Source organism: Gymnogyps californianus, unplaced genomic scaffold (assembly GCF_018139145.2).
Source record: "Gymnogyps californianus isolate 813 unplaced genomic scaffold, ASM1813914v2 HiC_scaffold_56, whole genome shotgun sequence".
Classification (NCBI taxonomy): Eukaryota; Metazoa; Chordata; class Aves; order Accipitriformes; family Cathartidae; genus Gymnogyps; species Gymnogyps californianus.
This window is the reverse complement of record NW_026114449.1, coordinates 104989-127658: the sequence shown is the minus strand read 5'-3', so window position 1 is coordinate 127658 and position 22670 is coordinate 104989. Positions and strand designations below refer to the sequence as shown.

The window sequence follows — 22670 nt, the reverse complement described above, 5'->3', positions numbered from 1 at the left end:
TAATAATATGGATTCAAACAAATAGTATCCAAAAAATATTTTTGATTGTTTTCAACATTGCAATAAAAAGTTATGTTTATTGGGGTCAATTTTAAGGACCGTTTTTAATTTATATTTCTTTCTTGTATTTCTTTCAACTGTTTGTTCATTTTGAATGCTTATAACAATTCACTTTGTGTGATTCATTACTTGAGCCTTTAAAAAGTTGATCTGCTAATTATCTTTCAGTAAATAAGCATGGAGTTGCTCTAAGGAATGTAACCAATTAGGAAGCTTATGAAGACATGCCTATTCTCTTTACTTAAAGCTGTGTTCCTTTTTGTTTCTGCTTTGTTTGCTTTATGAAGGCAGAACACTCAATTCTCACTCAATATACAGAAGTTTAAATATGTTGCTTTATTTGATCATTGTGATGCAACTGTGAATTAAATTTTTCAAAAAGATAGGCAAAAAAATGGTTCAACAGCAAGTTTGGGGGTTTTTTTTTGAGATCTGAAAAAAGGGTGCAAGCACCTTTATTTATAAAATAACATGTGTCCTTCCCAAATACAGTGTTTATTCTATAAAAATATAATGAATTTTCTTAAAGTTTACAAATAAATTGTTAAATTAGTGTGGTGGGTTGGTTTTGGCTGGATGCCAGGTGCTCACCAAGCTGCTCTATCACTCCCCCTCCTCAACTGGACAGGGGAGAGAAAATATAACAAAAGGCTCATGGGTCGAGATAAGGATAGGGAGAGATCACTCACCAATTACCGTCATGGGCAAAACAGACTCGACTTTGGGGAAATTAATTTAATTTATTGCCAATCAAAAGTCAGAGTAGGATAATGAGAAATAAAACCAAATCTAAAAACACCTTCCCCCCACCCCTCCCTTCTTCCCAGGCTCAACTTCACTCCTGAATTCTCTACCTCCTCCCCCTGAGTGGCACAGGGGGACAGGGAATGGGGGTTGCAGTCAGTTCATCACACATTATCTCTGCCGCTCCTTCCTCACTCTTCCCCTGCTCTGGCATGAGGTCCCTCCCACAGGAGACAGTCCTCTACAAACTTCTCCAACATGAGTCCTTCCCACAGGCTACAGTTCTTCACGAACTGTTCCAGCATGGGTCCCTTCCATGGGGTGCAGTCCTTCAGGAACAGACTGCTCCAGTGTGGGTCCCTCACGGGGTCACAAGTCCTGCCAGAAAACCTGCTCCAGTGTGGGCTTCCCACGGGGTCACAGCCTCCTTCAGGCACATCCACCTGCTCTGGTGTGGGGTCCTCCACAGGCTGCAGGTGGATATCTGCTCCACCGTGCACCTCCATGGGCTGCAGGGGGACAGCCTGCCTCACCATGGTCTTCACCACAGGCTGCAGGGGAATCTCTCTGCTCTGGCTCCTGGAGCACCTCCTCCCCCTCCTTCTTCACTGACCTTGGTGTCTGCAGAGTTGTTTCTCTCACATATTCTCACTCCTCTCTTCTGGCTGCTGTTGCGCAGCATTTTTTTTCCCTTTCTTAAATATGTTATCACAGAGGCGCTACTACCATTGCTGATTGGCTCAGCCTTGGCCAGCGGCGGGTCCGTCTTGGAGCTGCCTGGCATTGGCTCTGTCATCGGACATGGGGGCAGCTTCCAGCATTTTCTCACAGAAGCCACCCCTGTAGCTCCCCGCTACCAAATCCCTGCCACACAAACCCAATACAATTAGTTAAAAATTAAATTAAGAGTAGCTTCTTCAAGAAATTTGTCTTCTGGATCATATTTTTATGTGTGTTCTCAACAGCAGAATAACAATCTTTGAAGAATAAACCTGCATTTATGAAAGGGGGATGCCTCCATTAGTTTCTGGATTTGTTCTCCATTAATTTCAATTATGTAGGAAGTTTTCAGAGTCTGATAGGACAGTGTTAAGGACATTTGGGTACTATGACTGTAATTTTGATTTTGTAATCTGTTTGGATTTCTTTTGAGTTTAGTCTCTGTGAATACTTATGAGTTTTAGAGTTCTTAACACTTGTTCTTCAGATCATTAAAATGCTTCTCTAATGTATCTTCCTCAATAATTGACATGTATTCATAATTTGAAATTAATGTTGCAGTTAATATCTGAAGAAAAATATTCACATTTGTTTGGTTTTTGTTGTAGGTATTGCATGATAAAATCAATAACCCAAAACTAGAACAAAAATATAATTAACTTACTTTCTCTGTGTAGCCCACTGTTTGTGAACGGGAGCTCTGTGTATTTGCTTTCCAAACATTAGGAGTGATGAACGAAGCTGCTGATGAAATTGCAACTGGGGCTCAGGTAGAATTATCTAATGCTTATTACATGTCTAATTTTCTATAGTATACTCAGTCTTCTCAATCTCTTCTAGTATTTATTTTGACTTGTATTCCCCATATGAGTACTCTTTGATAAGTATTATTTATTTGTCCACTCTTATAGCTGTAAATACACTGGTTTATGCATGGCATTTTCAAACAGTACTAATCAGGTGCTTCCATTGTTTTGCTTCCATGTAATTAGAGTAACCCTGTTTTCTTGTTCTGTTGTATTCAATTAGGTCATCTGGGTTGTTAATAATAATCTCCATTGTCATTTGGAGATAATTCCCATTTATTTTCACCTAATGAGCCATTACTACTCTCATGCAATTAATAAGCTACTTCCTGTTCATGGTGTTAGGATGCAGCTATCCACTGAGCATCTGTTGTTTTGATCATTAAATAACAGTGGGAAAGTCCTTACTGATGTTGCTACACAGGTTTTTTTTCTCTTTTCTCAAGGATCAGGAATTTAATGTAAGCTTGCTTCCTGACTCTAAGTTCAGTTATTAATGTAATTATAACCATATCATTGTTTTCTTTCATAATTTTGTATGTTTCCAAATCATATTTAACCTTAGATTACAATAGTTACAGGACTTCAGTAAATTAAAAAAATTAAAAGATCTTATGTTTAAGATCTGTTTAAGATCTTAAGTTAAAAATTTACACATCTTATGGAAAAGTGCATCCCTCTGATTTCCTAAACATGTGTCACTCACTGTGCACTTACGTAGTAAGCAACATGGGTTTTGGAAGAGCAAATGTTCAGTTCAGTTAACTTTAACTAGCACTAGTGAGTCTAGCTATTGGAAATAAACTATTCGGCTAAGTGCCTGAATACCACCTATGGGCATATCTTCAAAGGAAGAAACTTGCAGCAGTGTACACCAGCTTCTTCACTTGAGTATATAACTGGGATCTGAACATCAGCTCATCTGATGTCTGAAGACAGTTAGATGGCTATATTTGCAGCATCTAGCATGCCAAACATGGATACCTGTTGCAAGCTTGTAAGAAATGTAGAGAGGTGTGCTGATGAAGCCCCACCTCTTCCCCAGCCTGAAGTCCTCTGAAGACCTCAGTTATGTGTTTCTGTGGAGCCAGAGTTTTATTTTTTGAATGTAGGCACTTACATGGTATTTAGGTACAAACAAGTAGCTCTCACTTCTCTTTTTAAATACAGCTGACAGGAGAGGTGGTCCTGATTAGCACTCACTCTGTGTTTTATGTAGGTATCACTGTTGCAGGCATATGCGGAGCTTGCTTTAGATCTCTAGAGTACCTCTACATCTACAGAGCTTTGCTGAAGAGTACTGAAGTGATTACAACCTTAATGGTACTTAAAAGAGTTAGATAAGAGGTTTTGTTGATTGTCCCATTGGACCTAGATGACTAAATTTTTCTAAGTCTCACTCTAGTGATAGCATTGCACCCAGCTCACTACATCTGATCTGGTTGAGCTCCCGTTCCTGTTTGCAGAAAGAATTTAACACTTTTAGGGTTTATCTGAGCTATTTTTGACATTAGTTTAGGATGGTGTGAATCACAGCATAGACTATCAGCACAGTGGTTATATTTTCTCCATCAATTATAAAGAGAGCCTAGGCTGACTAGTAAGAGGTAGGTGTTCGCATTGTGAATCTCTACATTTCGTCAGATGAATCTTCCTCCAAATCATTTTGTGTAGTGAAAGAGCCTAGATATAGGTTCCCATTATTAGAAATCACATCCTGTTCTTTCTGCTGTGCTTTCAGCTAGTTTCCTAAGGTATACACCCCTACTTTGTCACTCCCAATATTCTGATGGCTCCTTCTTAATAATAAGATTGTACTTTCTAAAACTTTCAAGCCTGAACTCACCTTGCCTTATTTTAGTCACGTAGTCAAAATGCCTGAAAATTAAATGTCTGATTTGTTGATAGTTCAGACTCCCTGTAGAGTCTCTGTAGAGAGAGAGGCACTGTCTGAGAGACTGCTGTTGTAAGAGAGAATTGTCATCATCAAGTGTCATCTTGTCCTTGAAAATATTTAAATCCTAACTTATGTACTTCAGTACCTACTGTTAAGGAGAAGTTTGGGCCCAGCTATAAGGACACTTACTAGATCCACAGCACTTCCTATTACCAAGGAATGCATATGCAAGTTTGTATTATAATGTTTGTATTAAACTTACCTCCCAGTTTAAATTGCTCTGCATTCCATCAGCTCAAAACAATGATCTCAGGGGAAATCAGGGGTTTGATTAAGCCTGATCTATGCATGTTTTCCCCCATGTCAGAACAATATGCTGGTATCATGGTAAGAAACAATATAGGAGTCAACAGCTGTTTTAAGGGAGAGCTTTAGGATGGTGTTCTAAGAACAACTGTGCCAATTTTAAGACAAAGTCCCATCATGCAAATCATAAAGCAAGACAACTTTGGGTCACTGTATTAAGAGGTTTGGGGACTCAAACAACTCTTCCCTAGTAGTGTTTTGCAACTGGAGGCTAAGAAGTGCTTCTGAGAAGCAGGGTGTATGAACTCAGGCTCAATTTCATGGTAATACATTAACACAGTTGCAGGCCTGTTGCCTGACCTGGCTGTGTATGCAGACTCCTGGTCTCCTTTGCAAATGCTAATGCAGATGACCTATTTTGAAACATTCATCACACTTGTAGGTATTATAAACTGTAAAGAAATCAGAGCACCATGGAGGAAGGAATCATTATTTTAAAAACTTCATTTTTCAATATATGTGAGATATTTAGTAACTGGAGCTAACAGAATATTTTTAAACTGATGGAGAAAATTGTCAGTTCATGCTAAAGGAGCAGAGGAGAATGGCAACAGTATGACTCACTGCAGCGCAGTTCCTTTTCCCTTTCATCATGATTCTTATTTTCATTCTGCTTCTCTAAAGGACCATCAATTTTTTTACTCCAAATGATCAGATACAATGGCAAATATATAATAACTTCTAGAACAGCTTGAGCTGTGAGATGAGATCTGATCCATGTGGAACTGTGGGAGGAACCAGGGATGCCTACTAAGTACGGCTCATCTCAGCTTTTCCTTTCTTTCATGGAAAATTCTGTTTTCACACAGGAATGTTTTCAGAAGGCACAGAGAAACTGGGGGGAAATGAGCTAATTTGCAGCTATATTTTTATGTAGCAACTTTGGATTTCATTATGAGCTGGATTTAGGTTTCACAGTTGCCAGAAAGCTCCATTCTCTCTGTTTTGTGATTGCTGTAGTCTATTTTTAACCTCTGAGTTACAAATTTTGAAACAATTATACAGAAATCTGTTACTAAGTTGTATATGTGCCTATGTGCGCATATGTGAATACATGCCTGTGTACACATTACACGCATGATCTTACGGTGAAATTTTGGAAATCATAGATATTCAAAGCCATGTCATAATTTTGTACAACAGGAAGGAAGGAAGAGGATCTCCCAGTGTGAGCCATGCAAATGACTGTTAAATCACTGCACTGTTCTGGCTTTAGCAGAAGCAATGATGTTTGCTAGTGTTTCCATGATTACAATCTTCAGGAGAACAGCGGGCAGTGGTACAGATTCACAATCCCTTCCTCTTTCTTGAGCAACATTTTTCACTGGCATCTACTGCACAAAGATACACACATTCAGCACTTCATTTCCCTAGAGAATTAATTTCATCCAGGAATTAGCACATGTACACAAGAGAAAGCAGGACTGCAAGCAATGTATTTGACATGATAATACATTTAGGACCAGATACTGGTCCTACTTATGCACCTGGAATAATGTACCAGGGCTGGACCCAAAGCCTGTTGAGATCAATGGAAAAATTTCAGTCCTAAACTATGCCCTGTGGATAGCATGGTTTGGGTAATATAGATAACAATGAAATATGGTATTATTGTAATGTGTAAAAAAAGCAGACTGGATGATACAACATGAAAGTACATATATTAAATAAATATTTTTCTTTATCCCTAGGTGGTTGATCTGTTAGTATCCATGTGCCGGTCTGCATTAGAGTCACCTAGGAAAGTTGTCATTTTTGAGCCATATCCTTCTGTAGTTGATCCTAATGATCCTCAGATGCTGGCCTTTAACCCCAGGGTAAGTAGTTATCTTTCATTATGTCATAGCTTGGTTTCAGTCATGCGTTAGCAAAGCCTTCTTCTGGAGGAGTCTCCTTTATTGTAAGAGATACAGCTCAAGAATATAGCACAAGCATGTGACTATTTTCAGAGTTTTGTAGTTGTTTTAATTGTCTCTGAGAAGGTATTTGTGAATAAACTGTAAGCTGCATTCAAAGTTATGTTGAAGCCAAGAACTTCTTTTAGGGTACAAATTCTAGGTGCAAAATTTTATATTCTTAGTGTCTTTCTCTCAGTGTACACATTGGACACAAAGAGAAAGATGGCCTTTGGGAGGTGTAGACCATGTAGACTGGGGGATTTCCAGTCCATCTTTTTATTCTTAATGTGGTTATTGCTGTCATCTCATTTTCTCTTTGCAAACAATTATGTCCTTAAACTTAATTTTATCACATGTTGGACATAACAGTCGAGTTTTGTACAAGCATCAAATTTTGAAGTAAAGAATTGTGTTTGCACTACTTGCTCCTCAGGCTGCAAATGCTGCCTCTCAGGGAAGCCCTAGGGAAGCTGTGAACTATTACAGCTCACTTGAGCCATCCTCAAGGGCGTAAATGAGAAATTTGGACGTCCTGCATTGTGATGCATTTCACTTTTTCTGAACAAAGGCCAGTTAGCGGTGGTCTTTCTCAGAGGAAGGGGCGAGTGTGTTCTGTAGTGTGTGGGAAGGAAGACTTGCCGGGAGGTGCTTGGAAAGGGGCTGATGAGGAGACAGCTAGTCTGGCAGCTAGGCAGGGCGGGGTTTGAAGCAGATGAGGGAATGTGAAAAGGGGTCACACCAGAAGAGGAGTGGAGAGAGCCCCTGGGCTGCAGGGCTCACACCACCTCCTCCCAGCTTCTTGCCAGCATGGGCGAGGTGAAAGCCCATGGGCAGAAGTTGGCAAGACCCAAAGATGGGGAACAATGGGGCTCCTGAAGGCGACGTGGCATGTGGAGCTGGTGAAGCATGGACTGTTAAGCTCATCTGCTCAGAAAAGGTGGAGCCCTCTGGTAGCAGTTCCCAGTCAGAAGGTAGACAAGGGTCAGGGTGAGGCAGAGGGACAACTGAAGGACCTCTGAAGTTTTATAGAGCTGTTAGAAAAGTAAACACATCTGCTTATTTAGCATTTTATTTAAAATCTATTTGTTCACTGCATTATTTAACTTAATAGCATATTGTCCAAATAACTGGCAGAGCCTATGTTTAGTTACAAATATTTGTTTAAAAAGTGACCTAATTTTTTAAGTGAGTCACATTGTTGTGTGTTGGGGATTCCAGTGAAATTCAAAGAAAAACCATCATGATAATATTTTTTCAGGGAATTTTCCTGGACTATGAATGAGTCTGTGTGTAAGGTGGAAGGAAGCTATTGGTTAGAAAAGTTTGAAAGGATTGGTTTGCTGAACATTCATCCTAACTTTGGTTTTATACACACTCAAAGAATTCAGATTTTTGTAGAGCCAGAGACCAATATTCTTTTAATTTATTTGCTTATTTTATGCTACATCAGAAGAAGAATTATGACCGAGTCATGAAAGCATTGGATAGTATCACTTCTATTAGAGAGATGACACAGGTGAGTTTAAAAATCTTTACATAACTTAATCGCCATTTCTAGAACTAGGAAGATGTTTTTATTGCTTGCCTATGATGAGTGGGGAAGTCAATAGTATCATCTCTTTCCTATAGAGCTGTAATAATATTAAAATGTGTGTTAAAAATAACAAACCTAGAGTATCTATAACGGCAGTCAAATAAAAGTGATGAAGTAGAACTCAGATCTTTTGAAGTTTAAATAAGAGATAATAACAGCAAAATGGGACATTGTAACGAGATGATCACCAATTGCTGCATTTCTGGAAATATCAAAGTCAAACTGGGTCTTTTATTTCCAAAGCAAAAGAAATTGATTTTGTGATGGTGTTCTGAATGATAGCTTTATTTCTATTATAACAAAACACTTGATCAGCTAAGTATGGTTGGGGACTTGGAAGGTTGGGTCTTTTGGGATTACTACCATACGATTTCTCAATATTCACAGTGGGACAGAATCTGATAGCCGTACTTATATTTATTGTTACACTTCCTTTCCCAAACAGCCCAGCTGATTATAAGGGATTATTGAAACCTCTCCCATGTACCTTGCTTTTCCAACTGTTATATAAATGTAACCTCACAAGAGTTTATGAATCTTATTCTATATGTATTCGTAAAGTACTTTGGGATTCTGGAATGAAGAATAAGGTGTATAGAGAGCAGTAAAATACATTGAAAATTAAAATTCAGATATTTTTGTTACTTAATGTAACATCTTGTAAAAATTTAAAAAATCAGGTATTTCTGTTACCTAATATAATGTCGTTTAAAAAGAAAAATAACCACCATTTTGCTTTTTTTTAATGTTAAAATAATTCTTGGACTGAAGAGTTTTAAAGGGATGCTTTGCACTGTGATTGAAATCAAGAAAGGTTTTCAAAGGGATTATAAGCTGATACAGTATTTTACTTTACCAGTTTATACCATAAAACAGTTAACAAATTGGAGTGGATTATCTTGGGGTATTTTGAGAGACTTAATTTTGTGGAGTTCCAGTCCAATTTCTTATTCCAAGAGCCAAACATAAATAGACATCTTCTGCTGTTCTCCCTGAGATCACCAATGTTTGCTATAATATACTCATTTTAATGCTAATTATATGCTTATTATTTTACTCCAGGGAAAATAATTGCTATATTAATTCTTGTTTTTGTCAAAACACATTTATAACTGTACAGCGCTAAATGTCAGTAAAACTATGATTTAAGACTAATAATGAGTCCCATGTATTCGTTTTAATAGATGAAATCATGGGCAATGTAACATATAAAATTTAACCTTATGATTTCAACTAGAAATAAAGAACATAATTACTCTTTTCTAGGCACCTTACTTGGAAATAAAGAAGCAGATGGATAAACAAGACCCGCTTGCACATCCTCTTCTACAGTGGTATAAAATTGACTCACATGAGATGATAATTATTAAAGTACCAAGTTGAATGAATAATCACTTCACCAGTTTAATTTGGTATAAACTCACCCTAAAAATTAATGTCAGGGTTGACATTTGCAACTGCATTTGTTTCTGGACTGTTTCTGGACCTCATCTGGGCCCTCTGAAAACACTGGAAAGACTCCAGCTTATTTGTATGGCCTCAGATCTGATTTGTAGTCAAGATTTGGTCTACTTCCATCTGATAGGTTCAAAGGCCTGCAGCTGGGTGCTTTGTGGTGGCCATTTATAACACATGCTTAAGAAGAAAAGTTCTGTTTGATTATCATGTCTAATATGTCTGTTTCTTATTTTAGGGTTATTTCTAGTAATAGATCACATATTGTGAAGCTACCAGTGAATAGGGTAAGTGTCTGTGGGTTCTTTATTATTTTCTCATTTCTCATGGCTTGTATTAGCATTTTAGGTGGGAGTCTCCTGTCCAAATGTGTCTACATTCAAATTAATCACATGGGCTCCATTAATAGACAGGGGAGAGAAATAGGCAGTTTCAGGTCATGACTCAGAATCATGTTGTGAATATCTAAAATAGGTCAAAGGAATAATGCTCAGAAAAAGCCTATTTGAGGTGAGTAGCTCAAATGCAAGTGTCTACCTTGTAGTCATCTGAGATTGGGTGAGAAGAACGTCACTATTTGTTTTGTTACCATATAGAATATAAGATACAGAATTGTACAAAAAGCAGTGCACACAAACATGATGTACCAGGAGATCCACATATAAGTACACTGTAAAAAGAATATAGCTCTAGAATTTTAGAGGGATGGTGCTGAGATTCATTTCTGAGTATGTGTGCCTCTGATCCTCTGATTAAGGGTGTACTAATCTGCAGCCTTTCAAATCTGAACCTTAATTCAAAGCCAGCTCTGATCAGAATACCATGATGAAATTGTTCAATTTAATTACTTTACTAGAGCCATATTAAGCTGAAATATGTTTCAGAAACCTCCATGTGTTTCATAAACTGAAGGACATTTTTCCTGTTTGATTTCAGGTAAAAACTATGGTAATGAGACCACTTTCAACTTAGTTCATGTAGTTATTTAGATGCAGTCATATATTGTGTGAAACAGCATGGTATCTTAAGAACTACCATTATGGAAATACAATGCTTTTGTGTTAATCAACTTCTTTTCACTTGTACACTGTTATATTTTACAGCAACTGAAGTTTATGCACACTCCCCACCAGTTCCTACTTCTCAGCAGTCCACCAGCCAAAGAATCCAATTTCCGAGCTGCTAAAAATCTCTACGGAAGTACCTTTGCATTTCAGTGAGTACATATATTCATATTAAACAAAGGTTACCAAAATGCCATGCTATTTTTTTGTTCTTGCCATTTGAGGTTTACAGCTGGGAATTTATTGTTTTGAAGTATTACTGATTTCATTTTGCATTTTACACTGTGGATTTTAACACATTCTCTTTCACTTTTTCAGTGGTTCACACATTGAAAATTGGCATTCCATCCTGAGGAACGGCTTAGTTGTTGCTTCCAATACAAGGCTGCAGGTAAATAGTAGACTAAATAGACTTTAGCTAACCTGTGCACGTTCGATTACATGTTAAGCTTAGGCGAGTTTTCAAGGGATGTGGTTCTGGTAGTCACATAGGTGGCAAAATGGGTGATTTCAAATACCCTAATGTTTCCTGGAAAAGGTACTTTTCTGAAGCAATTAAAACGAAATAACATGTCTGCTAAAATGGCTAAAAAAATCCTATCGGTGGAATCAGTGTTTCAATTTTACATTGCACAGCAGCACCTCCAGGAAGCTTAGCTTGGTACTGCTTAAAAGCAGTCTCAGGGATTAAAATTTAGAGCTACATAAACTATGTCTATGTTATAGGATCCAAGAGCATACTAGGTTTACAGAAGCTGGGTTTACAGCATCTTCTCCTCTGGTTTCCTTGAGAAGGGAATATGAGTGTACTGGTGTCCTGGTTTCGGCTGGGACAGAGTTAACTTTCTTTTTAGTAGCTGGTACAGTGCTGTGTTTTGGATTTAGTGTGAGAATGATGTTGATAACACTCTGATGTTTTAGTTGTTGCTAAGTAGCGCTTATCTTAAGCCAAGGACTTTTCAGTTTCCCATGCTCTGCCAGCAAGCAGGTGTGCAAGAAGCTGGGAGGGAGCAGAGCCGGGGCAGCTGACCTGAACTAGCCAAAGGGGTATTCCATACCATGGAATGTCATGCCCAGTATATAAACAGGGGGGAGTTGGCCGGGAGGCACGGATCGTGGCTCGGGAACTAACTGGGCATTGGTCAGCGGGTGGTGAGCAATTGCATTGTGCATCACTGGTTTTTTTCTCCCCCCCCCTTCCTTTTTTTTGTTTTATTCCTTTTCATTACTATTATTATTATTATATTTCATTATTACTATTGTTAGTATTATATTTTACTTTAGTTATTAAACTGTTCTTATCTCAACCCACGAGTTTTACTTTTTTTCCCTTTCCTCCTCCTCACCCCACTGGGAGGGGGAGGGGGAGGGGGAAACGGCTGCGTGGTGCTTAGTTGCTGACTGGGGTTAAACCACAACAACTGGCCAGGAGGGAGCTATTGCAAACTTCAGTTTGGTTTCTCAGACTGAATCATCAGGAGACCGCTATTGCAGAGCAAAGTAGGCAGTATCAGAGAGACTGGGGAGCTGTAATTCGGAGTATTTTAGCATCAGGGTTTTGACAGCTCTTTCCCCGGAGCTGAGTCCATGATACCTTGGAGGAGGATCCCAGGGTGCTGACTAAGGATCGGGGAACAGGAAACACTGAAAAAAGGGAATGGAAATCTCAGCTGTTCCTCTTAGTGGTTTGGGTGGTTTTATTAGCATCTTTGTAAGATACTTTTCCAAGAAAGCAGGATTTACACACCAAAATTCACCAAAGTAAAACCCTTTGTTCATGCTTATTTTTTTGTTCAGGGTTGAGATACTGGGAAGAGGAGGAAGCAGTAAAGCCCTGTTTTATACAAGTCATCATTTCTAAATCTCTCACACAACTAGGGCATATCCTGAGCCCAGTTCATTCTGCTTACCCCAGTACCAACCAGTCAGGAAAAAATATCTACTCACCAAGGATCCTATACAACATTGTAGGATCTGGAGGAGTTGAGAGCATGATTGCACATTCCTATGGGAGCTCTGGCACATCGCAGAGATGATGTAAATGTCATTGGGTCAGAGGAAAGAAATAAGGGTGAGCATGACTCTGAAGCCCAGTGGTCATAATATCTACCTGGGTAGGAGATACTCTGGGTTCTCGTTTGTGCTCCAACAACTACTTTGTGTGTTTTCTTTTTCTTTAAAGACTTTTCCACATAAAGCAGTCAGTCCCTGGAGGAGAAGCGAAACCCATACTTCCCCCTTTCCAGACAAGAAAATGACCACAGCGCTAATAAAAAGTGCTCAGTTTTGTTGCTTAGCCCAAGCTCCATGACATGGAGCAGTGATGTTGGTGAAGAAGAGTCTTCCCTTTCCTCTCTTCTTTTCAGACAGCTGGTAGCTTTGTGGCTAAAGCGCAGTCCTGCAGTGATGGGATATGCATGTCTGAATTGGCTCAGGCAAAAGCTTGATTGAACCCATTCCTCCAGTACTCAGGCTGAACTAGTGACTGAATTTTTCTATAGCATATGGGCAGTGTTATCACCATCTCTTCATTTCTTACCTTAAAGAAAAGAAAAACAGCTATTGCTGATGATGATTCACAAAGGCTGTCTTAGGCTGTGGTTCCTGCCAAGGTTTTGATGTGAGACACATGCTGAGCTTGCTCAGCCTTGTTAAGGCTAAGGTGTATTTGGCCATCTACAGAAGCACCCTCTGTAGGCATCCTCCATGGTAATGTTAGATTTAAAACCAGAAAATGCAATTTTACATATAAATCTGATGTAAAATTATCTTTGGCCATTTGGACATGATTTCCAGAATATACAGTATCTTAGTTGTATATTCACAGCATGATTTTTTTAAAGACTTCTTTGAACACCATTTATTACCAGACAATAAATTAGTGCAGTGGGGCAGATGCTTATCTACATTAGGACCTGTGCCTATCATTATTATTTTGTCCAGATAACCAAATTAATGTTAAACAATCACTCCGTTCTTTTTCAGCTCCATGGTGCAATGTTTGGAAGTGGAATCTACCTTAGTCCATTGTCAAGCATATCATTTGGTTACTCAGGTGATATTTATAAATCACTCTAAAGTTGGAAAAATATAGGGGGGTATCTTAGTCTACTGCTTTTCTTACCAGCTTCACTGTTTACAACACTGTAGTAAATTTTATCTTTGTAGGCCAAGATTTAATTTATTTAAAAAAGAAAAAAATCTAAGTTCCCTTATTAAATTCCTGTCCTCGTTTTCCAAGGTACTGAGTATCTTGACACTGTGCTTGAAGTAAATAGTAGCTAATACTGGATGCTGTGTGTAATGGAGCAGGTCTTGATTATGCAGTGGAAATCCAACTTTGTGTTTTTTTGTCAGTATCTGCCTAAGTCCATCTAACATTATCTATGGATTCATGGGCTTTTAGGACCTGATCTGACAAAACAAATATTCATCAATAGACATGTTCAACTGTGTATGTTTAAGAATATTCTCAAGTATCGCCATGTCAGGGTTACATAGAAAGTACAGGACAGTGTGTTTATTTTAGCATGAGAAGGGGAGGGAACATAATTTGTCCCACTAATAAATCCAAAAGTGAGTGATGCAGAGTTTTCCATGTAAGAATAAAATCATAAATAGAAGCACAATAGAAACATGATACATCAATGTGTATATTAAGAAGCTTTCATAGAAATTTTAAATTACAGTGACTTTTTCCTTTAGTTATGTTGCATTTACCATTTCATAGAATCATAGAATCATAGAATGGTTTGAGTTGGAAGGGACCTTAAAGATCATCTAGTTCCAACCCCCCTGCCATGGGCAGGGATACCTTCCACTAGATCAGGTTGCTCAGAGCCTCATTCAACCTGGCCTTGAACACTTCCAGGGAGGGGGCATCCACAACTTCTCTGGGCAACCTGTTCCAGTGCCTCACCACCCTCACAGTGAAGAATTTCTTCCTAATATCTAATCTAAATCTACCCTCTTTCAGTTTAAAGCCATTACCCCTCGTCCTATCACTACACTCCCTGATAAAGAGTCCCTCCTCATCTTTCCTGTAGGCCCCCTTTAGGTACTGGAAGGCTGCTATAAGGTCTCCCCAGAGCCTTCTCTTCTCCAGGATGAACAACCCCAACTCTCTCAGCCTGTCCTCATAGGGGAGGTGTTCCATCCCTCTGATCATCTTTGTGGCCCTCCTCTGGACCCGCTCCAACAGGTCCATGTCCTTCTTATGTTGGGGGCCCCAGAGCTGAACACAGTACTCCAGGTGGGGTCTCACGAGAACAGAGCAGAGGGGGAGAATCACCTCCCTCGACCTGCTGGCCACCCTTCTTTTGATGCAGCCCAGGATGTGATTGGCTTTCTGGGCTGCGAGTGCACATTGCTGGCTCATATTCAGTTTTTCATCCACTAATACCCCCAAGTCCTTCTCTGCAGGGCTGCTCTCAATCCACTCATCGCCCAGCCTGTATCCATGTTTGGGATTGCCCTGACCCAGGTGCAGGACCTTGCACTTGGCCTTGTTGAACCTCATGAGGTTTGCACGGGCCCACCTCTCAAGCCTGTCAAGGTCCCTCTGGATGGCATCCCTTCCCTCTAGAGTATCAACCACACCACTCAGCTTGGTGTCATCTGCAAACTTGCTGAGGGTGCACTCAATCCCACTGTCCATGTCCCCGACAAAGATGTTAAATAATACTGGTCCCAATACGAATCCCTGAGGGACCCCACTCGTCACTGGTCTCCACTTGGACATCAAGCTGTTGACCGCAACTCTTTAAGTGTGAACATCCAGCCCATTCCTTCCATTTCCTCACATATGAAAGTGTTGGTATAGTTGAATGTGTGTTTGTGTGCATGTAGATAAATTTAATTCTGAGAGTTTTAGTTATGCTTTCTGATTTTCAGTATTTTTAGGTAATGTCACAATTCATTTTAAGAGCTCAGCATTTTTTACTAGTATTTATTGAATTTCAATATCAGTAATCTTTAAATGCACTTCTAGCTTTTCAGAGATTACACAAGTATGGAAGCTCTTTAGGACTCACTAAAAGTGCAGGTTGCAGTATCATTATCTAACAAAATGCCCTTCTTTTTGGACAACATTGCTTTGTCAGCTTCAATGTGTTTTTTCTCATCTCTGCCTTTTTTGGTCCCTTCCATCCAGTCTCCTCCAGAAAGGAGGCCTGTATTCCCATGAAGTATATAATACTTGATGCCAATAAAAACCATGGAGGAGTCCTACACTCCCTGTTACTTCAAAGACTTAAACTTCTCCATAATTCAGTCTGTGTTTGCAAACTGCCAAGAAATATGGGATACTGGAAAAGCAAGGAAGCCTGTAGTAGCATACAATACAGGAATTTTATATAAACCAACATGAGGAATATAAGACAGATGTAAGGCACAAATGTAGGTGTTTAGATTTCTGAGATGGAAATTGGATCAAAGGTGGCTGACAAATAATTTAATACTTTTACCTGTAGATAAATTAATTAAATCAAGGTAGACTTTAAAACTACCTTTAAATAAATTAACTATTCCTAAAAATTATTTAGACTTTTAATAAGTCTAAATAAAGTGTTAAAGATTAATATCTAAAGTTCTTTCTCTCATGATTTTACTGTCCCACCCACCGTAAATCAGACTGTGTTACTTCAACCTGAATAGTCAAACTCAAGACATGCTGACATGCAACTCTGTTAAGCAACCACCTAAGAGCATTCCTGAGCTGAATTCAGTGGCATTTAAGCTCATGTTTATCTGCTTTTGCACCTGCTTAATGCTAATTTGACTTTCCTAAGGTCTTTGCAACACATGCAGATGTGTTGGTAATTTGCAGGATTAAATCGAAATATTCTATGACAAAATTAACTAGCTTTTTGACTGCCATGCAAAGGACTGTGATTCCCACTGTGCTACCTGTTTCATTCTCCATACTTAACTTTGCTTATGAAGATATTTATATGTCAGGGTATCTTATATGATTTTAATATTCTTAGGGATGAACAAGAAGCAGCAGAAGGTGTCAGCTAAAGATGAACCAGCTTCAGGCAGTAAGGGCAGTAATACATCACAGGTACAGTACATCAACCATCTCTGGAAGATTTATGGTTTTATGTTTGGGAACTTGATAGCTGAAAAGGAGGCAATATTCCCTTTGTGAAAGCTAACAGTTTTATTTTATTGAATGAAATCAACAACTTCAGAGACTGCAACCATCAAATACAGCCCAACTGCTTTTAGTAACAATTTACAGAGTATACTGCAGGTCCCTGTGCCCTTCTTTTCCAAGTAGTATTTGGGAAGAGAAAGAAAACGAAATACAGATTGCCTTATGACCCTTAGCAAGCCCTTGCTTTCTGAGTTCTAGACTTGCAGAAGAACAATGCAAAAGGAATTGAGAGTGGTTATTGCTGAAAAATGAGTAGCATTTCATTGATAGCAAGTCAGTTTTTCTTTTTCATAGTTTTAACATATTAAACCATTAGAATTCTGCTTTATCTAAAGCAAACTCATAGCATTTATGTGTAGGGTTAAATTTTGAGAAAGAAATCTTACATCCGTCTCTATAGTTAACACATAAAAACTACAGAATAATCTGGCTTTGGAGAGAGATTGGTATGTAACAGCAGAAGCCCTCAGAAATGAGAAGGCCAGTAAAATATCAGGGTAGTGGCCAAAGAATCAATGATCAAATTCACCTTGTAATTATTTTTTTTCTCCTATCAATTTGTTTGTCAGTAACACTCTGATATTTCTAATAATATTATTCATTCTGTAATAATTAGGAACTTTTATTTCTGGATAAAGGAGTTCAAATTCCTCCTACGATAATCCAAAAAAATAATATAAATGTTTTTAGAAATTCTATTACATTTAGAAATACAATAGAAATGTTTTAGAAAGACTGCCTCTATCTTTGTTCATTAATAAACCACTGAAAATAGCAGCCCTCTCCTTTTGTACTTTTTCTCTGTTTGTCTTACTGCACTAATTAAGTTTTCTCATGTTTTTACATCTCAGTCACAGAAGAAAGGACAACAGTCACAATTTTTGCAAAGCCGTAACTTAAAATGCATAGCCTTATGTGAAGGTAAGCTGAAAGCCCTTGAAAAACTGTTTTAGTCATGGACACAGTGTTACTGGATGCAAATCAGTGAGACCTTTAGTTCCAGTATTGGTTGTTTTTAGGTAAGAGACTACTGGTAGACGTACAAGTACTTGCTTAATAGCTGACCTTTATATTTCAGTTCAGAACATTTCCCTCTTCAAACAAAACCTGTAACACATGCTGAATTTTCATGAAATAATCATATGCACATAGTGATTGATCATCTGGTCTGTCTTTCAAATGTGATCATATTCCTAAGCCATCAATATAACCCAAGTCATGGTCTTTATTTGAAATAGTGACTTCTTGCAAGCTCTTGACAAATGCATTAAACACCTGCAAGTCAGAAAAAACAGTTTTCCTATTGAATTTCCAAATAATTTTTCACTTCTCAGGCAAATATACTGTTCATCTGGTAACTAGTCTGTTCTCTCTGATGGCTTCAGAAATTTTGTGAAGTTAAAATCCAGTACATATGAGTACGGTCATTCTTGAAAGACTTGGCTATTCTTTTAATAACTAATGAAACCTCAGCAGGTTTTGAGAACAATGAATTATGAAATTTGAGTAAGAATTGTACCAGTAATTGATAGTGTCATTGGCCAAACAAAAAGAAATTATATTAAACTCAATTTTGAGCATTTGTTTATTTTTAAAATTAAAAGTTCAGACAGATGGTAGAAAAGATGTTATTTCAAAATGGAAGCTTTAAGCTATATATGCTACTTTTTAATTTATATATTTTTGAGAATGTTCAAGTGAAATATTTAATATGATTAAGGAGATGTCAGTCAACATGAAAATGCAATTTGATCTGGACAGAAAAATACATAAGTTTAGTTCTAAAACTTTCAGAAGAAGATATGAAATGAATCTAGGGTTTACTAAAATTGACTTGGCCTTTAATGCCTGAAGTTTCTAAATATAAATTACATCTTTCCCAAGGACTTTTTCATCTATGTCATTCTTTCCTCACATTTATTAATGGATTATGGATCTTATAAGGGTGAATTTCAAATATTTGGTAAAATATATTTTATGTCATTCATATTCACTTCATTTTTCTGTGAAAAGAAGTGTTTAGGGGAGGTGGTTAATATAGATTTTAAATAAAATTAATTACAAGAGAAAAATGTTTGTTAAAAATTACAATTCATGGAAGATATGGTATAAAAATTGAATATGCGTTTATTCATGATAGTGTTTAAATGCATTTATAGAAATCTTTTCAAATGCAGATTGATAGTAAAGATTCTACCTAGCAATAAAAAGGTTTCTTTCCTGTGTTGTCCTAATTCTGCTGGTAAACAACCTATCATCAAATACATTGCTGTTTTCTAAACGTTGAGCAAGTTTTGGCAAGCTTTGTGATCCCCTTGAGTCATAATTGCTATGCTAATTTTTTTAAAATATTTAGTAGTATTGCAAATCCCAAATTTGTGGTATCTCAGTTTCAGGCTTTATCTTTCACATCTTATTTTTGGCTCAGCCATCATCAAACACAAATATCTCTGTTCCAAAGGCTGATTAGTTGACTCAGATGCTCCTTAACAGCCCTATGGCCATTTAAAATCAGTTTATAATAAATATACTTTTTCATTTTTCATTCCAATTAAGAACTGACTCCCATACATCTGTGTTTTCTGGAAAATATAACATATTTTGAAAACAAGAATCAAGTTCATCTCCCTGTTTGTACTAGCAGCCAACTCAGAGTCTATGCCATGCCACAGACATGCACTGGAAAACTACACATTCCCAGAAGGCTATTTAAAGTGTTTAAAAAAGCAAATCTTTTAAAGCAATATTTTCCAGGCGTGTTTTCATCACTATGAAATTTATTCTTTCCCTGATAGTGATAACTTCATCCGATCTGCACAAACATGGAGAGATATGGGTAGTTCCCAATACGGATCACGTGTGTACAAGATTTTTCTTTGTGTGAGTACAAAGCTTCTTTTAACATTCAACATCTGTCCATTCTAGGCCTTTTTCCCCATGTTCCCTCCAATAGTTGTAAATGAAGTAGATAAAAGATGTTTCTTCCTAATTCTTTAAAGTATCACTTCATTTTTTATTTATCTCTGTACTTATTTTTGTTAGGAAATGTATGTATAAGTTAGTGACAAAGGTTTAGTAAATGTTTAGTTATAGAATAAATGAATGGAGTTACTGATTTTTCCCACTCTATAGCATTACCTCATGTTACAGTAAGTCTATCCATGTATCGTAAAATATCTCTTCTATTTGGGTGTGTTTTAAAGCTGAGGAATTCATTAAAGGCTTCCTGTCTATGATGTGAGCGTTTCCCCTCTCACCTATGACTTGTAATTATATATCGGCATAGATTTCAGCCCTGCAAAGAGAGTCATGCAGACCAGTGGAGGAGCACGCTGACTTCAGATTGACAAGCGCTGGGGGTTTCAGTGATCAGGATTGCTTTATCCATGCAAACCCTTAATGCAGGCGAGTTCTCATAAGGAGAAAAACCCTGGAGGTTGTTGTGGTGTCACCACTAAGTGGAGGCCCACTTGTGACAGGAGTTTGGGTACCGCAGGCATTGCGGTACATTGTGCATGCTTTGGCACCAGCCTTGCGTAGGATGGTCTGGGAGCAGCTGCAGAAACAGAAACAGCCCTTTCCTTTATACCTCCAGCAAGAGGGAAGCTGCTAACGTGCCTTGGTGGGCCAGGTGCTGGCTGAAGTCCCCTTTGGGTCCTAGTGGGTTATTCAACCTCAGGATTTTGATGACAATGGCAGCCCTACCACCCTTCACTCTTTATAGAGTTTAGGATCTGCATATAACAGTGAAGTGCAGCAGAGCATTTTAATAGGAAACATGTTAACATATGGAATAAACACTCTTGATTATTGAATGAAACAGAGTTTTGGATGGTTTTAGGTAGATTAATCAAACACTAATTTGATTTTATTTTCTGTACTCTTTTTTTAGTTATGAAGATGGTCAAGTGGGTGATACAAGTATAAATACACAGGAACCAAGCATTCATAAAGAGATTCTTCGAGTCATTGGCAATCAAACTGCTACTGGTTAAAAGGACCACTCTTATTTAATTGATGTGATTTGGAAGCCTTCCTCGGTCTCAAAGCTGGATTTTGAACTGAAGAAGATGCAAAAAACTAATTTATTATTATTATTCTAAGCAAATTAACCCTTTGAATACTTACTGTTTTCTTACTTAGTATTTCTTATCTCATCAAAATACCTGAGATGGTATGAATTAGCAACTGTAGGGGTGCAAAGTCTATTAATATACTACAACTAATAATAATTAAACAGGTATTTGGGTTGCTCACAATAAACAGACTTTAAAAAGGAGTTTTGTGCTGATATTTTTATATTAAACTTCAATTGGAGGTTTTAGTACTGTATACTGGTATTTTAAATTTAGAATGACTTAATTATAAGCAAGAGAGAAGATTTTATAGCAGAGCACCTATATTACGCAGGATACTTTGCAATAAGTAAAATATTCCATATTTAAACACAATAAAAGGTTGTCTGGAACATGTCAAATTAAAGAGATTGGTTACCTGCAGCTATCTTTGATTATTTTACACAGATGCAGCTAGGATTTAGAGTCAAAGGTTAAAACGACAATATCTTTTTGATTTAATGAGTGGAAACAAAGCAAAAAGTACTGACTCTGATGGTGTATGTTTAGTTTTCTTTATCTTCTCTGGAAACACTGTCTTATCCATTAAGTAGCTCAGTTGCATTTTTTAATTATACAAGCCTAGCAAACACCCGGAAATCCTGAAGCTGTTAACTTCCTTTTTACAAATTTGTTTTTTATATACTAGATTTTACAGTTTCTTTAGATCAACAAGGTTCTTTAATATTTTCATCTTAACTTCAGTGAGACTGCTCTGTGGTTAAATTTAGCCACATATTTAAAAGTACCTGCTGAATTAGGGCTTTTACATGACTGAGTTGATTGTTCATACATCAGAAAATACAAACAAATGCAAAATTTTACTGATTTTTCTCTTGGTGAAATATTTTTATTAATTTATTCCTAAGGGAAAACAAATCAAATCAAATCTTTCTGTCCTTTAAACTAACAACTGTTTTTTCCAAGTGAGCATGATGGCAACACCAGTCTCCAAGGCATAAATCACACCCTTAAATATGGAGAGCAGTTCAACTTACTTACACATCTGTGCAATTATTGCAGGCCATCTCAGAAAGCAAAAATAGACTGAATCCTCTATTATGTTATTTTCATAATAAAGATACTGAAGAGCCAAATAACAGCACAACAGAGCACAGGCCAGTGTTTGTTTCTTTTAAACAGAACTGCATTAGATATGCAGTAATGGGTGATTCTTTCTTTCTGCACTCCCTTATTCCTTGCTGTAATTGAAGTGCCCTGCAAGTAAAATAGTGTTATTGGGCCTAGGAGCACATACTTGGAGATGTATTTTAGCATTCCAGACTTATTTGCTGGGGACCTCAGTTTTTCTGGGTTCACATCCAGACTTGTAAACCCAATCCTGTTTGCAAATCCCCATTTTGCTATTGAATTTGTGTTGACTTTCACCCCCATTTGGTGGACCCCTAACTTGAGTACCACTACTCTAATTGTTATCTTTTGTGTTGGGACACAGGTTAACTTCTTGAAACAAAGAGGATTCCTGAAATTTATCTATCATCTACGTAAGGACTGCCTTAGGTTGTGTAACTGCACAAAATCAGAAGTGAAGCTGAAACCTTGGAATGACCATCTCTCCATAATTTGTCCTGCCATATGTGTCTGAATCACTATGTTTTGCAGAACAGAAAGAAACTAGGAAGCAAGTCCACAAAGATATCCTACATTAACTTGCTGGGCTGATAGTCCACCACTCTGGGAGGCTTCCTCAAAAAACTAGGAGAAAAGAAAGATGACCATGAGTGAACTGGAGAAGCCAAGTTAGCAGTCATCTTCCCTGTCCCCTCAAGC

General features: G+C 37.8%; 1 protein-coding gene across 2 annotated transcripts in view; it reads left to right on the top strand.

Moving 5' to 3' along the window:
* The window catches only part of LOC127028995 (protein mono-ADP-ribosyltransferase PARP8-like), a 159773-nt gene extending 138680 nt beyond the window's left edge, over positions 1–21093 (top strand). The window contains exons 15-26 of one of the 2 annotated variants that reach the window (XM_050914675.1): positions 2202–2294; positions 6285–6410; positions 7942–8007; positions 9352–9419; positions 9779–9827; positions 10644–10756; positions 10923–10995; positions 13590–13659; positions 16592–16668; positions 17616–17685; positions 19560–19644; positions 20657–21093. In XM_050914675.1, coding sequence (XP_050770632.1) covers positions 2202–2294; positions 6285–6410; positions 7942–8007; positions 9352–9419; positions 9779–9827; positions 10644–10756; positions 10923–10995; positions 13590–13659; positions 16592–16668; positions 17616–17685; positions 19560–19644; positions 20657–20759 — 993 coding nt within the window. In that variant the 3' untranslated portion in view covers positions 20760–21093. The remainder of the gene's footprint in view (positions 1–2201; positions 2295–6284; positions 6411–7941; positions 8008–9351; positions 9420–9778; positions 9828–10643; positions 10757–10922; positions 10996–13589; positions 13660–16591; positions 16669–17615; positions 17686–19559; positions 19645–20656) is intronic. The other variant, XM_050914674.1, reaches the window with a different exon arrangement.
* Positions 21094–22670: the final 1577 nt, after the last annotated feature.